Here is a 14142-nt window from a genome sequence, read left to right as displayed (position 1 = left end):
TGTTTATTCTGTTCCTTTGGTCTGTGTGTCTGTTTTTATGCCAGTACTATTCTGTTTTGGTTACTATAATTTTTAAGTACAATTTGGGTAGTATAGACATTTTAACAATATTAACTGTTTCAATCCATGAGCAAGGGCTTTTTCATTTTCGTGTGTGTTATCTTCAATTTCTTTCATTAGTGTTTTATAAATTTCCTCATAGAGATCTTTCACTTCTTTGCTTAAATTTATTCTTAGGTATTTTCCATTTTTTGTAGCTATTGTAAATGTAATTGCTTTCTTTTTCAGATTGATTGCTACAACAAAAGATTTAAAAATATTACATAAACTTAGCTCATAAGGCAGTGGCAAGATTTGAGAGGACTGGCTCCAATTCTGAAACAAGGTCTATTGTGGTTAGATAAAATGCTATCAAACAGCATTGCTACAGAGAAAGCTGGTCTCAAACTCCTGACCTCAGGTGATCCACATGCCTCAGCGTCCCAGAGTGCTGGGATTACAGGCGTGCACCACCGCGCTCGGCCAAACGTATATTTTATATGCACTGGAAACAAAAAAATTTGTGTGACTTACTCATTATTGTGGTCTGGAACAAACCTGCAGTATCTCCAAGGTATGTGTGTATTCTAGATTAATGCTGTCTAATAGCACTGTGTGTGATGGAAATATTCTATATATGTCCTCTCTAATACAGTAGCCACTAGCTACATATGACTATTGAGCATTTGAAATGTAACTAGGACAACCAAGGAACTTAATTTTTTTCTTTTTGAGATGGAGTCTTGCTCTGTCACCCAGGCTGGAGTGCAGTGGTGCAATCTCGGCTCAGTGCAACCTCAGCCTCCCAGGTTCAAGCAATTCTCCTGCCTCAGCCTCCCGAGTAGTTGGGACTACAGGCGTGTGCCACCACGCCTGGCTAATTTTTTTTTTTTTTTTTGTGTGTGTATATATATATATATATATATATTTTTTTTTTAGTAGAGACAGGGTTTCACCATGTTAGCCAGGATAGTCTCGATCTCCTGACCTTGTGATCCACCCACCTTGGCCTCCCAAAGTGCTGGGATTACAGGCATGAGCCACCGTACCCGGCCAGGAACTTAGTTTTTAATATTAGCCATACAGAATAGAATCACAGAGTTACCCTTTAGACAGGGATCCTCATTAAGTTTAGGGCAAGGTCCAAGAATTGAAGTTTAACCAAAGCTCCCCCTGGTGATTCTGATGCATACATGCACAAAATATTTTTTTGACTTGGAACTTCATAGGTGTATAAAAGTTTTAAAAAGAACAGAGTCCTTTTTGAGGTTTATTTGGCCTAGTTCAAGGGTTTATAGGAGTAAGGAGATGAAGTAATGTCTCCCTCCATTCAGTCCTCAAACAATTGAGAGAGGAAGTCCATCTGCATCATCAGAATGTAGCAAACACCAAGAACATAATACATTTTGAATGAAAGGAAGAGATTGAAAAATCAACTCAGGGAAACCAAGTGAGATACTGAACACCAAAAATGCTAGGATGAGTGGTGATTTCTATGAGCAAATCCCAGAGATTATTAAATGAATAAACAGGTCAGATAACTGCAAACAGCAGTTTCAACAACTTGCGTGTTCAAAGTGGAACTTAAAAAGTGGATGATTCCAGTTTTCTAGGGACTTAGTGGTTGGAACAGGAAAATTTTGAATTCATTAAAAAGAAATGGCTAGGTGTGGTGGCTCATGCCTGCAATCCCAGCACTTTGGGAGGCTGAGGTGGGAGGATCACTTGAGGTCAGGATTTCGAGACCGGTCTGACCAACATGGTGAAACCCTGTCTCTACTAAAAATACAAAAATTAGCTGGGCATGATGGCAGGGGCCTGTAATCCCAGCTACTCAGGAGGCTGAGGCAGGAGAATCAGTTGAACCTGCAAGGTGGAGGTTGCAGTGAGCCAAGATGACGCCACGGTACTCCAGCCCATGTGACAGAGTGAGACTCCATTTCAAAAAGAAGAAGAAGAAGAAGAAACAAAAAAGAACAGTGAACAATGGGATAAAAGGGGATCTGCAAGAGGCTGGAAAAACTGAATCTTTACTTCAAGCCTCCTGACAGTATATTAAGTTGAATAGCCTCTGAGTTGCATTAGGATATTCATTCCCCAAATTGAAGGTTTAAAAAAAATTGGTCGCTTGAGGTAGACATTTCCTTACTATATCTCACTTATCACATAGCAAATTATAAACTTTATTTCCAAGAATACTGATGGAAAGTATATTTCTGGTGGAAAAATATAATGGAAATGAGGAAAAAAGGCAAAATACTAGTGGAGTAGAGTGAAAAAGACAATCTTTAACCCAGATTTGACTTCTGGCTCTTCTACTTACTCCAGTATGACCTTGGGCAAACTGTAAGCCCCCCTTTTTTTTTTTTTTTTTTGAGACGGAGTTTCGTTCTTGTTACCCAGGCTGGAGTGCAATGGCGTGACCTTGGCTCACTGCAACCTCCGCCTCCTGGGTTCAGGCAATTCTCCTGCCTCAGCTTCCCGAGTAGCCGGGACTACAGGCACGCGCCACCATGCCCAGCTAATTTTTTGTATTTTTAGTAGAGACGAGGTTTCACCATGTTGACCAGGATGGTCTCGATCTCTTGACCTCGTGATCCACCCGCCTCGGCCTCCCAAAGTGCTGGGATTACAGGTGTGAGCCACTGCGCCCGGCCAGCCCCTTTTTAACTAGAGAATAACTGTAGAATTTCCACTCTTTATCTGAAGTATGGTTGTAAGAGCATCAACATGTGAATGCCTAGCACATAGCAAGCATTCATGTGTTCTCTTCCTTCTCCCCACATCCACATTTTTGCCATATCTACCAAAGATAGCCCATGATGAAGTAGAATTGGCTGATTCCAATGCTATATAGGGATAGTCTAGGGATTTAGAGTTAATGCTCACCAATGTGAAAAGCCTACTTCCATTTAAATTGATCCTGTTTTCCTAGGTCTAGCAAACCATATGGTGTATCACATACCAAATTTTTAACCCTGTTAAAGCAGTAGCTGCAAAGGTCAACTTGAGAGAGGGGACTTTTACATTTACTTTATATACCTATATGGTGTGAACATTTTAAAATAATAAACATTTAAAAATTAAATTAGAAAAGAATTGCTACTTTATACACAAAGTTAATTAGGAAAGAGTGAGGATTTCAAAGATTAAGCCTTTGAAGGAGAAATTTTCTCCTTCCTTAACCCTCTGAGAATGACAGATATGGTGGGGGAAAACGGCAAGAGGGGAGAACCTTCTGTTGGGTATTTTCCAGCCAGTCATTTCATCGCTTTGATTTTTTTTATTCTCATGATAGATTTTAGCATTCTCATCAAAGAAAATCTCCAAAGATTATTTAAGATCTGTAGTTCCTTTTTAAAGGGAATTATCAGTTATGACTCATTTTATTGATGTACAACACTGCCAAGTGGGCCTGCAGTAAGATCTCTAGTTTAATCTATCACAGGTAACTGTTGGTTGTCTGCTGGTACCTCTCTATGCATGCCAACAGTCAACTGTTATATAATCTAGTGACATAATCTTTGATACATGTAATAGAGATGTGGTAATGCCTTGCCTACAACTACACAAGGGTAGAAAAATAACCAGTGTGATAGAGATAATGCCAGCAGGGCAAGTGAGTACAGACAGACGCTGGGTAATTATACCTCACAGAGGAAAAACCGAAGTGAAAAGGCCCTAAGAAGCAGAGTAGCAAAAGGTCAGCACATTCTTGCTCTGCACAAACTTACTAGGAAGCAAGCACAGGATGCACCCAGATGTTTCACTCAACTTCAAAGTTTCTGGCAAGTGCTCAGAAAGGTTGGAGGACCATGTACAAGGAAGAATTCTGCAAATACTGCAGTGTGGTATCCTTGCAAAAAGACACCTGAACACAAGTATGGGCCTATTTTTGGGATAAACTTTACTGGAAAGGTTAAACAAATCATAAAAATGTTTTTGATGTTTTCCAAGTTTTATATAAAATTATCAATATTGACTTTTGCCAAATGTATATCTAGATTTGTGTAAGGAAATTAGGGACTTATTTCAAGGATAAGATGACAGAATTTAAGAAGTGAAGGCACATGAATCATACTCTCACCACATTTTCTCAATCACACAGACCTGGAAACATTAGGGGATTCCTGGAGTCAGTTCCATCAGATACCATTAGAGCTGGGACTACAATGCAAACCTTTGGGTTCTTGTCCCATCTGTTTTCCACGGAGTCTAAAGATTGACAACTATCTTCATAAAATTGCACCACTCAAATTTTTTTTTTTTTTTAGTTTTATGGAATATAAATAGTCTTTTAAAACTGGTATTTTAAAATAAATTTATAAGAGGTATCTGCTTGCCATTCCGCAGCCTGCTGGCCTGCAGCCACACGCTCATCACCTGGACAGATTGTCTTAAGTAGTCTGTCTAATGCCTGGGTTCCAAAGTAGACTTTCCCCTCTCCCAATTCCAGACTGCTTACCAGGTCCTAGATTCCCAGGTCTCCTGGGTCTGGCCTACTTGAGTGGTATGTTTAACCAGCAGTCATAGATTTCTACCAGCATTTCTAGTATTTTTGCCTTGTTACTTAATCTGCTGTTGCCCATTGTCTGAGCACAAACATCTAAAAACCACCCTGTTCTTTCCAAGGGTGTTGGAAGACAGACTTCTGAAGCACTGAGTGAGAAACTGGGACAAGACTCAAGATATCTTCCCCCTCCCTCTTTGGAGATGTTGAGCTAGAATGAAAATGCCTAATGGCTAATTCACTCAATCACATAAATGTCTCATCTACAAATAAAAGCGAAATACACGTTTCTTAGGTTTTTTTTTTGCATATATTTACATTATAAATACTAATGTTTCCAAAGTACATATTCTTTTAACAATCTGAGAAAATTATCTAACATAGGACAGCAATTTAATGTAAAGACTCTATAGTAGTGATTAAGGAAAAATAGAACTGTTTTGGGGATAAGGAATCCTGGCTATGAATGGGCATGATGATCTGAACTTGCAAAGGGAATGTGAAGCAGCTTAATCCACATTGCACTGCTAATACAGTATGTTAAAGGGCTACTATGTGATATAGCAACCTGGATATGGTTTTATAAAAACTAAACTTGAGAGATATAAAAAGTACACATGCTTGCATAGTGCGTTAATTTTAAAGAAGCTCAATATTTCATTCTCATGTTCAATAACTTAAATGAACAGCACTTAAAACACATCACACAAAATTAAAGACTTGTGCATATATTTCAGATTTCAACATTAATGTCAAAAATACATAGTATGATTTTACACAGGATTTGTGCTACATTAGAACACTAGAGACAAACATCACTTGAGTATTAAGGAAAACATTAAATATTAAATAACTGAGAAATAAAATGTGTAAACACTAATCTAACTGGGGATTTTGCTATTGCAACACGTCCAATGAAGTGGTTTCGACAGTACAAAAAGGATTAGGACATAAGTTTTTCCAGTCTACATGGAAAATATGGATTTCATTTCAGGAATCCTTTCATAAAAACTGGTCCAGGATAACAGGAGAGGACCTACTCTCCTGATTGTTAATTTGGTACACTCCATTCTATGCTAATTTTTACTTGCAAACTTGGGTACTGAGTAAATACTTTATATAGTCACTCCTTATCAACATCTTGGTGAAAACTGAGGGTTTGTTGGCGATTCAGTGTAAGATTTGAGTTCATATGCAGCACCGCTATCAACCTCCATTGACTTTCTAGAGAACAGGAGCCGTACATCTCTATGGAGGTAGATCTTTCCAGATTTAGAACTCTGGAACCTAAACAAATAAACAAAAAGATAAAACATTTCAGAGAATGAGTATTTAAAACAAACTAGAATAATTAAAATTTGAAGCAGGAAGAACTAATCTTGCTACAGTATTAGGTCAACACTAACTCTTACACATGATATTTAAGACCTTTGTAAAGACCAAAGCATATGCTTTTATTTAAATGTTGCTCTCCTACCATTCCCCAAATACCTCATATTCCTTTTTCTTCTTACAATGCCTGAGATGCTTCTTCCTATAAAATGAGTGTCAAAAACAATCTTACTTTTCCTCCCAGACTCCACAGTACACGCACCTTTCCTTGTCTGCAGATTCACGAGGCAGTTCACATTACTCAGTAATATTACATTTGGGCTCTGTAGCCCTAGCATTTTCTGCCTACATAGACTGACCCATTTCACACAAATGGGGTAGATGATGATAAAATGCTATAATAAACAGTGGCTAGGCTAAGTAAAACCCAGCCACCATCAAAGTCAAGAGAAAAGTTAGCAGTAACATGAAAATGGCTATCAAAACTATATATGAAACTGTTTCTATCCACTGCTAATATCTGTAATACAGTACAGGGATTTGGAGTCTTCAGTCACATTAACTTACCTACCAAACAGATGAATGTATCCTGTAGTGCTAATTTCTCTGTTTTTCCCTCTTTGGGTTTGTGGATTTTACTCCTGAGCTAGCTGAAAGATCTGGTGGTTACAGTTCTATATGTTAAAGCAGACTGGCTCTGACTGGCTCACTCTTCCTTCCTCTCTGAAGTTTTCCACCTTCCCAATCTGAAGGAGAAGATTCTTTGGGAAGTATACCAATTCCACACAGAAGTTTCTTTAAAGTGTCCTGACCTTATGTGGGGATTATAAAAGCTAAGCTGGCTGATTTTTACTCTGGCCAGTATTGGTTACAAATAGCTATGGTTGTTAAACTTCAAGAAGAATGGTGTCAAATGCAAGTTTAACCAGAGAGGGTTGAATCTTCTAGGCTGGGAGGTATTCTTATAGTCTGCTATTTCATACCATGTTATTTATTTATTAATTCATTCATTTGTTCATTCATTTATTTTTGAGACAGGGTCATGCTCCCTTGCCCAGGCTGGAGTGCAGTAGCGCGATCTTGGCTCCCTACAACTTCTGCCTCCCAGGTTCAAGCAATTCTCCTGCCTTGACCTCCTGAGGAGCTGGGATTACAAGTGCTTACCATCATGCTCAGCTAATTTTTGTATTTTTAGTGGAGATGGGTTTCAACAAGTTGGTCAGGCTTGTTCTGAACTCCTGACTTCAGGTGATCTGTCCACCTCAGCCTGTCTAAGTGCTGGAATTATTGGTGTGAGCCACTGTGCCCAGATATACCATGTCTTTTAAAAAAAGTTTTCCAATTCTGTTTTTCATAGATTTTTCATTCCCACAATCTGTGTAACATTTCCCATAAGGCTTACATCAGGTTTGGTTTAAATAAATTGTGCTGGCTGAACATGTCTTTTGAATACAGAACAACAGGCAGAAGGCCAAGATGAAAGAAGTAATTAAATAGTGCTTTGGGGGAGAATAATTAACTGACTTTCAAGCATGGAATTTGAGTGTACAGCTCACTGCTTATTCACTCCAGATCACCACTGCAAGGCATATATAAATAAAGATAGCAAGTGGTCACCATCAGCAATAAGAGATTAAAGAAGTCTTCTGCCTGAACCCAAGATGAAAGGTGATTCCTCCTGATGAATAACACTCCGTATTATAAGGAGTTAGACTAAGATAAATGTCACTGACAGGACTGAGGACTCTCTATGGAAGGGACCAGAAAATTATCAGAAACAGAGTTATAGGCAAAAGTCTACTGAGCCCTCTTTTAACCAATCACTTGCTCATTGATCCTGGGAGCTTAAACTAGGAGTTCAGGACTGAAAACATTACCCTAGTATACTGACAACTTTGACCTCAAGAGCAAACAAGTGGCTTCTCACAACCTTAAACTATGAGTTGGGTAGTAAGAGTTAGCCAGAAAGATATTTATAATAGAAGGACTAGAGTATAAGCTCTATGAGAGCAGAGATTTTGTCACTGCTGTTTTGCTAGTGTCTAGAAGCATGCCTGGCCCACAAACATTAGTTGAAGAAATGAATAAAGTTTAAGAATTTCTCTTTCCAACACAGTAGCCATTAGCCATATGTGGCTATTGAGCATTTGAAATGTAGCTAGTTCAAATAAGTATAAAGTACATACTTTATTTCAAGGAGTCAGTGATATAAAATATCTCATTGGTAATATTTATATCAGTTACATATTCAAATGATAAAATTTGGATAGGCTGGGCTAAATAAAAATAAATAAAATATATTAATTTACCTACTTACTACTTTTTAAATGTGGTATTGAAAAATACAGAATGATCTATATGGTTCATATTATTGTTTTATCTCACTCTTGTCGCCCAGGCTGGAGTGCAACGGCACGATCTTGGCTCACTGCAACCTCCACCCCCCAGGTTCAAGCGATTCTCCTGCCTTAGCCTCCTGAGTGGCTAGGATTACAGGTGCCCACCACCATGAGCTAATTTGTGTATTTTTAGTAGAGGTAGGGTTCACCATGTTGGCCAGGCTGGTCTAAAACTCCTGACCTCAGGTGATCCGCCCACCTCGGCCTCCCAAAGTGCTGGGATCAGAGAAGTGAGCCACGGCACTCAGCCCTCATATTACATTTTTAAACAGCATTTGTTTTGGCATAAAATATTTTACATTAAACAGCTATAAATGAAAACCTTCCTAATTCAACAAGTAATAATAACGACAGGAAGGTATGCCATGTACTTCCTGCATCTTGGCACATCATCAAGAGTTCCCAAGCTAAGCAAAGTCCCAAGGGACACTGGCCTAGTTAAAGTCACAGTTAACAACAAAAACAAAAAACAACTAAAAATTTTAGAGTTGTTCTAAAGTAACATTTTCATATTAATTTGAAGCATTACCTCAGATGTATGAGGTAGCGTAATAACCGTTCTTCTGTGTGTCGGATGTTCTCCTTATTAACACTTCTCTTCATTTCTTGTTTAACAGGTACAGAAAAAGTTCTTTGTCGTAGGAATGTCTGATGATTGGCTGGCATATCTCGTAAATCATATATCACAACAAACATCTTCACCACAGTCTTATTAGGATTAAATAAGGTCTGAAGAAACAATGTAGAAATTATTCTTTAAAAATAATGATTCTTTGATGTGACTCAGAATGATTGTGCCAATAATCAAATAAGATTTTAAACAACAAGGTAATACCACTGAATATAATTCCGTTTCAGGGACTATAATTAACACAATTTCAAAAGTTTATTAAAATAATATTCATATTTTTAAAAGGTTCAATTTGAATTTTTGTTTACAATAAATAAAGCCCTGTAACAAATCAAAATCTTTAGTCACAAATTCCATATATATAAATTTTACTCCTTGTTCAGAGGAGTAACTTTAAGGAATAATTCCACTAGCTTAAGCAAAATACATCTTTATTGGGTTAAAATATCCCAGTTCAATTATTTTAAACACATTAGCTTTGCTAAAGAGTAGCAACTTCAAACTTCTCGAAATAGAGTTTTAATTTTTTCTCACATTTTAATAGCCAACAAATAGAATATTTCAAATAAAAATACAAGCTCAGTAAATTAGCATGTTTGATGTCTTAGGTACACATGATTATTATACAATTTAAAATAGGTGCTCAAAGAAGAGACTTTTTCCTTTCTGGACATTTCCCCAAGTTTACAAAACAAAGCTCAGTATTAACTAGATCTAAAGTGAGCTAATACTTAATTTACTCATACACAGAATCATTTCAAAATTTGCAGCAACACTAGGCTTTTTAAAAAAAATCTTCAATATCATTATAGATCAAAATATGTATCCATGGTGAAGACTGAATTAAGTTCAATTGTTGCTTGGTTATGAATAATTGAAGGACTATTATTTTTAAAGTATTAATTTTTAAACAAAACCCCAAGGTGCTGATCTGACTTTAACCAAATTACCAACACATCAATAGGTAACTTGGTGCCCATGCTTTCAGAAGCTCATCCGTGGCACTGGACATCATTCACTGAATCAAAATGAGAAATATATCAATATCATAATCCAATTTTTGAAATCTAGTGAGTCTTAAGATTAAGGTGAATACATTCAACAACCACAACTCATAAGCCAGGAGTTTATTTTTATTCACAGTTAAACTGTATATGGAATAGAAGACATACCCAAATTTCATACTTATAAGTAAGTTGGCAGTCTCCAAACAAGAGGTGAATGTGTTACCTCTGGGTTTATGCCTCATTATTATGTCAACTGACAGCTAGCTTTCCACTGACCCACACTTTCTCATAAGCTATACAGCCGAAGGCAAGAGATCACTGTCACTCCTTTAGTTCTAGAAATCAGTTTGATATAAAATACTTGTGGTATTCTTGTGGTAATTCTTCCTTAGCAAAAATTATATAAATATGAATTACTATATATATGTATATATCAACACACATATACACATATATTGCATAGTTTTGTTTCATTCCCATGTGATATGAAACAAATATACAGACTCTTTGCAGTATTGGAACAATGATGATGAGTAAAAGTGAACTGACAAAGTACTGAACACACTGAGGTCAAAGGTCATAAAAAGGCTTGTTGGATTAGACCAAATCTTGAGTATGAGGAGCAAGCCTAGGCTAGATTCTCAGCCTGCAAACTCTGTAACAGATTTGAGGGCTTGCAGAATTATGCTGGGTGAGACCTAGAGTGAATTCAATTTCAAGCTGGCCTTCATATCAAATTATTCTTCTGAGAGCCCTGGCCCAGGGATGATAAAGGACTGTTCTGGGAGAGAAGGACTCTCTTGAGCCAAAAGGACATCAATGCCTAGACCAAAAGGAATGATGCCTTCTCTGCCCTGGTATCTGTCAGACTACATTTCTCCTTTGTGTGGTCATCTCATTAAATAATTTTAGAAATGATTACAGTAGAGATAAAATAATTTTGTTTCCAAGTTTTCCTGCCAAAGCAATACTAATATTTGGGGTCTCCTTTTAAATAGGTTCATCTCAATCTGGTTTATTAAAAAGAAGGCACCAGTAATATTAGGTTCCAAATACACTGAAAAGAGCCCTATTGAAGTTATGCAAACTGTCATATGCTATTTTTCTTAAGTATTCACCTTGATTAGCTTATTAATGCTTTCCTTTTATGGAGGTCCCCAAATGGTCATTCCTGGGGCAGAGCAGGGAAACTCCAAACAAAGCTGCAGCCCCACTGTTACTTACCAAAGTTGTTGCAGCAGCAGTAGCAGGAGAAAGGGCTAAGTTCTATATGTATGTGAGAGAATGATTATTGCAATTGTAGGCTATAAAACACATACCACTTGTATTGTTCCTGAAGGAGGTACTCGATAACCCCTTTTACCAAGGGACTCTAAAGTTATCACACCCTTGAAATAAAAGAAGACAAATTGAGTACAAACTGATACATATGTGCATAAAAGACTAAAATAAGAATAACTCATGTAATTTACTAAAATTTCAGAATTTTATTTCTATGGAAAAACATTAGAATTGAATTAAGATAAACATATTCTATGTTTCTACCCTTAAAGAAACACTTTACTGTTCTTCCTGGTGATGTTGCTATAAAGAATATATAACATAAATAGCCACAACACTTGAAATTATTATTAAGATACAGGAATAAAAGTCAGAAGTTCCTAACTACAAAGGAAATAAAGCAAGGTAATAGGACACTTTCCATGTATCTTGAGGGAGAGGAGAAATGAAGAAGCAAATATTTTACGGGTCTTTGGGCCTGTAAAAACTCACAGGTGTAGGAAAATAAGTCTTGGCCAAAAATAAAGTCAATTCTTCAGTCTGGGAGTTAAGTTACATACCTGGATTTCTGAATAAAGACAGAAAAAAGAAAAGGAATTTGGAAGTCTGTAGTTCCTGCCTGGTGCTACTTTATGGGATAAGAGATGTTTTAAGACAAAAAGTGAAAAATGAAGGTTAAATCAGCAACTTTCAGGCTGTGAAACGTTCTGTAGTAAAGCTATAAAATCTCACTTTTATAAAGTTAAATATTTCTTCAGAAACAACCTTATATCATGTATCTTAATCCAGATATTAAGATATTTTGCTTTTCTTTGGTCATTTACTTATTAAGGAATCTCAGAATCAATATTGATTCTGAATCAGAACACAATGGTTTGAGGGCTGATTTGAGTCAAGGTTAAAGCTAAATTAAGGTCATTTCATTAAAGATGTCTAAAGGAGGATATTAGGAGTCCTCCAGTTAGTCTGCTGCTCAAGGAATGATCCTTAGACGAGCATCATCAGCACCACTTATGAACTCCTTAGAAATGAGAAATGTCTTGCTTCTTCCCAGACCTACCAAGTCAAATACACATTTTAAAAAGATTCTCCACATGATATCAATTTACATTAAAGTTGGGCAATCACTTCTCTAGTACATGAAGTAGTTTTTCTCATTATGCTCTCATTACTGCAAAAATCCAGACAATAGGGAAAAAGCGTCTAAGTTAAAACAAGGTAAGTTCAAACTGAATGTGCGATAGTTTCTCAATAACCAAGATGACCAGATAGCTAAAGGTAGTAATTGTTGAGATGGAGTCTCATTCTGTCATCCAAGCTGGAGTGCAGTGGTGCAATCTCGGTTCACTGCAACCTCTGGCTTCCAGGTTTAAGCAATTATTCTGTCTCAGCCCCCCCAAGTAGCTGGGACTACAGGCGTGCACAACCACGCCCAGCTAATTTTTGTATTTTTGGTAGAGATGGAGTTTCGCCATGTTGGCCAGGCTGGTCTCAAACTACTGACCTCAGGTCATCTACCTGCCTTGGCCTCCCAAACTGCTGGGATTACAGGTGTGAGCCACCGTGCCCAGTCTGTGGTACTTAATTCTTAAACAGCTTTAAAAAATGAATGCTGATTCATTTATTTTAACTGGGCTAATACTTATCTTTCAAGTAGTTACAGTAGTTAAGGAGAACAGTATGTTTTACATTTCAAGATTCCATTATTATACATTATACATGCCAAGCTTGTGTAAAACCAAATATAAAACAGGACTGTTCTCTCAGGTGACATCTCTCTGTTGGGTTTGGAAGTTGGACCACGGTTAGGAAATAAAAAGGAGTGGATAAAGGCAAAAGGGAAAGCCACATTCTGACATATGAATTCCTCAACTTCAAGCGAACAACACTTGACAGTGGCTTATTAAATTAACACATTAAGGTTGGGAAATGTTCATGGAAATAGGCACTGAAAAGACATATGTGGTTCTCATGAGAAATCAGATTTGTCACATGGTTATTTAAAACATGAAAAAAGCACATCAACAAACTGCAACCCTAACCAAAACAACAACAAAACTTTAACGATTTATCTCTTACAACCTGCTCTACATGCCTAATGGAGTACTCTGCATACCACTCTTCATGAGCAGAGTGTAGCTATTTAGCCTACATGAAAAAGGTATGGTATATTATACCTGTCTTCCTCCTAGTTTCAGAAAGAAAAAGTAAAATATACCTAAATAATAGCTCTCTTTAAAATCACATAACTACATGTAATAAATTACGTTCTTCCTTGCCAGCCATCTGCCTCCCCACCAAACACATACAGTAAAGCTGGTAAGACAACTACTAAGTTTATACTTGTTTCCTTTAATACATTCAATTACAATAGTTTTTTGGACACAATAACAGTAAGTAAATCGATTTATTTAAAAAAGTAGTTTTTTAAAATAAAAATTTAAGGCAAAAATTTAAAACAATTTCTAAGCAATGTTAGGACTAGGAGCATTGGCAAGTTAGGAATTTTAGAAAGGGACGGGGAAATTATTTGGAATTTTATTATTCATCATTATTGTAATAATTTAATCATTTTAATTGATCAGCATATTAATATTTATACCTACAAAAAGTTACCATGTTTAACACAAAAAACACATTTTCTTCTGGCATTTGTATTTTTTTTTTTTTTTTTTTGAGATGAAGCCTTGCTCTGTCGTACAGACTAGAGTGCAGCAGCACGATCTCAGCTCAGTGTAGCCTCTGCCTCCTGGGTTCAAGCAATTCTCATGCCTCAGCCTCCTGAGTAGCTGAGATTACAGGCACCCACCACCACGCCCAGCTAATTTTTGTACTTTTAGTAGAGATGAGGTTTCACCATGTTGGCCAGGTTGGTCTCAAACTCCTGACCTCAAGTGATCCGCCCACCTCGGCCTCCCAAAGTGCTGGGATTACAGGCATGAG

General features: G+C 37.1%; 1 protein-coding gene across 8 annotated transcripts in view; it reads right to left on the bottom strand.

The window, feature by feature from the left end:
* Positions 1-4847: 4847 nt before the first annotated feature.
* Positions 4848-14142, bottom strand: part of FAM214A (family with sequence similarity 214 member A) — a 124178-nt gene continuing 114883 nt past the window's right edge. For 7 of the 8 annotated variants that reach the window (XM_032297414.1, XM_032297415.1, XM_032297412.1 and 4 more), the window contains exons 11-13: positions 11238-11306; positions 8810-9009; positions 4848-5836 (exon numbers count right to left, since the gene is read on the bottom strand). In XM_032297414.1, coding sequence (XP_032153305.1) covers positions 5683-5836; positions 8810-9009; positions 11238-11306 — 423 coding nt within the window. In that variant the 3' untranslated portion in view covers positions 4848-5682. Of the gene's footprint in view, positions 5837-8809; positions 9010-11142; positions 11307-14142 lie in introns of all 8 variants that reach the window. The other variant, XR_004274859.1, reaches the window with a different exon arrangement.

The sequence above is a fragment of the Sapajus apella genome, unplaced genomic scaffold, assembly GCF_009761245.1.
Source record: "Sapajus apella isolate SASKATOON/1434 unplaced genomic scaffold, GSC_monkey_1.0 scaffold37, whole genome shotgun sequence".
Taxonomy (NCBI): domain Eukaryota; kingdom Metazoa; phylum Chordata; class Mammalia; order Primates; family Cebidae; genus Sapajus; species Sapajus apella.
The sequence above is the reverse complement of the archived record's forward strand: the minus strand, read 5'-3'. Positions and strand labels throughout refer to the sequence as shown.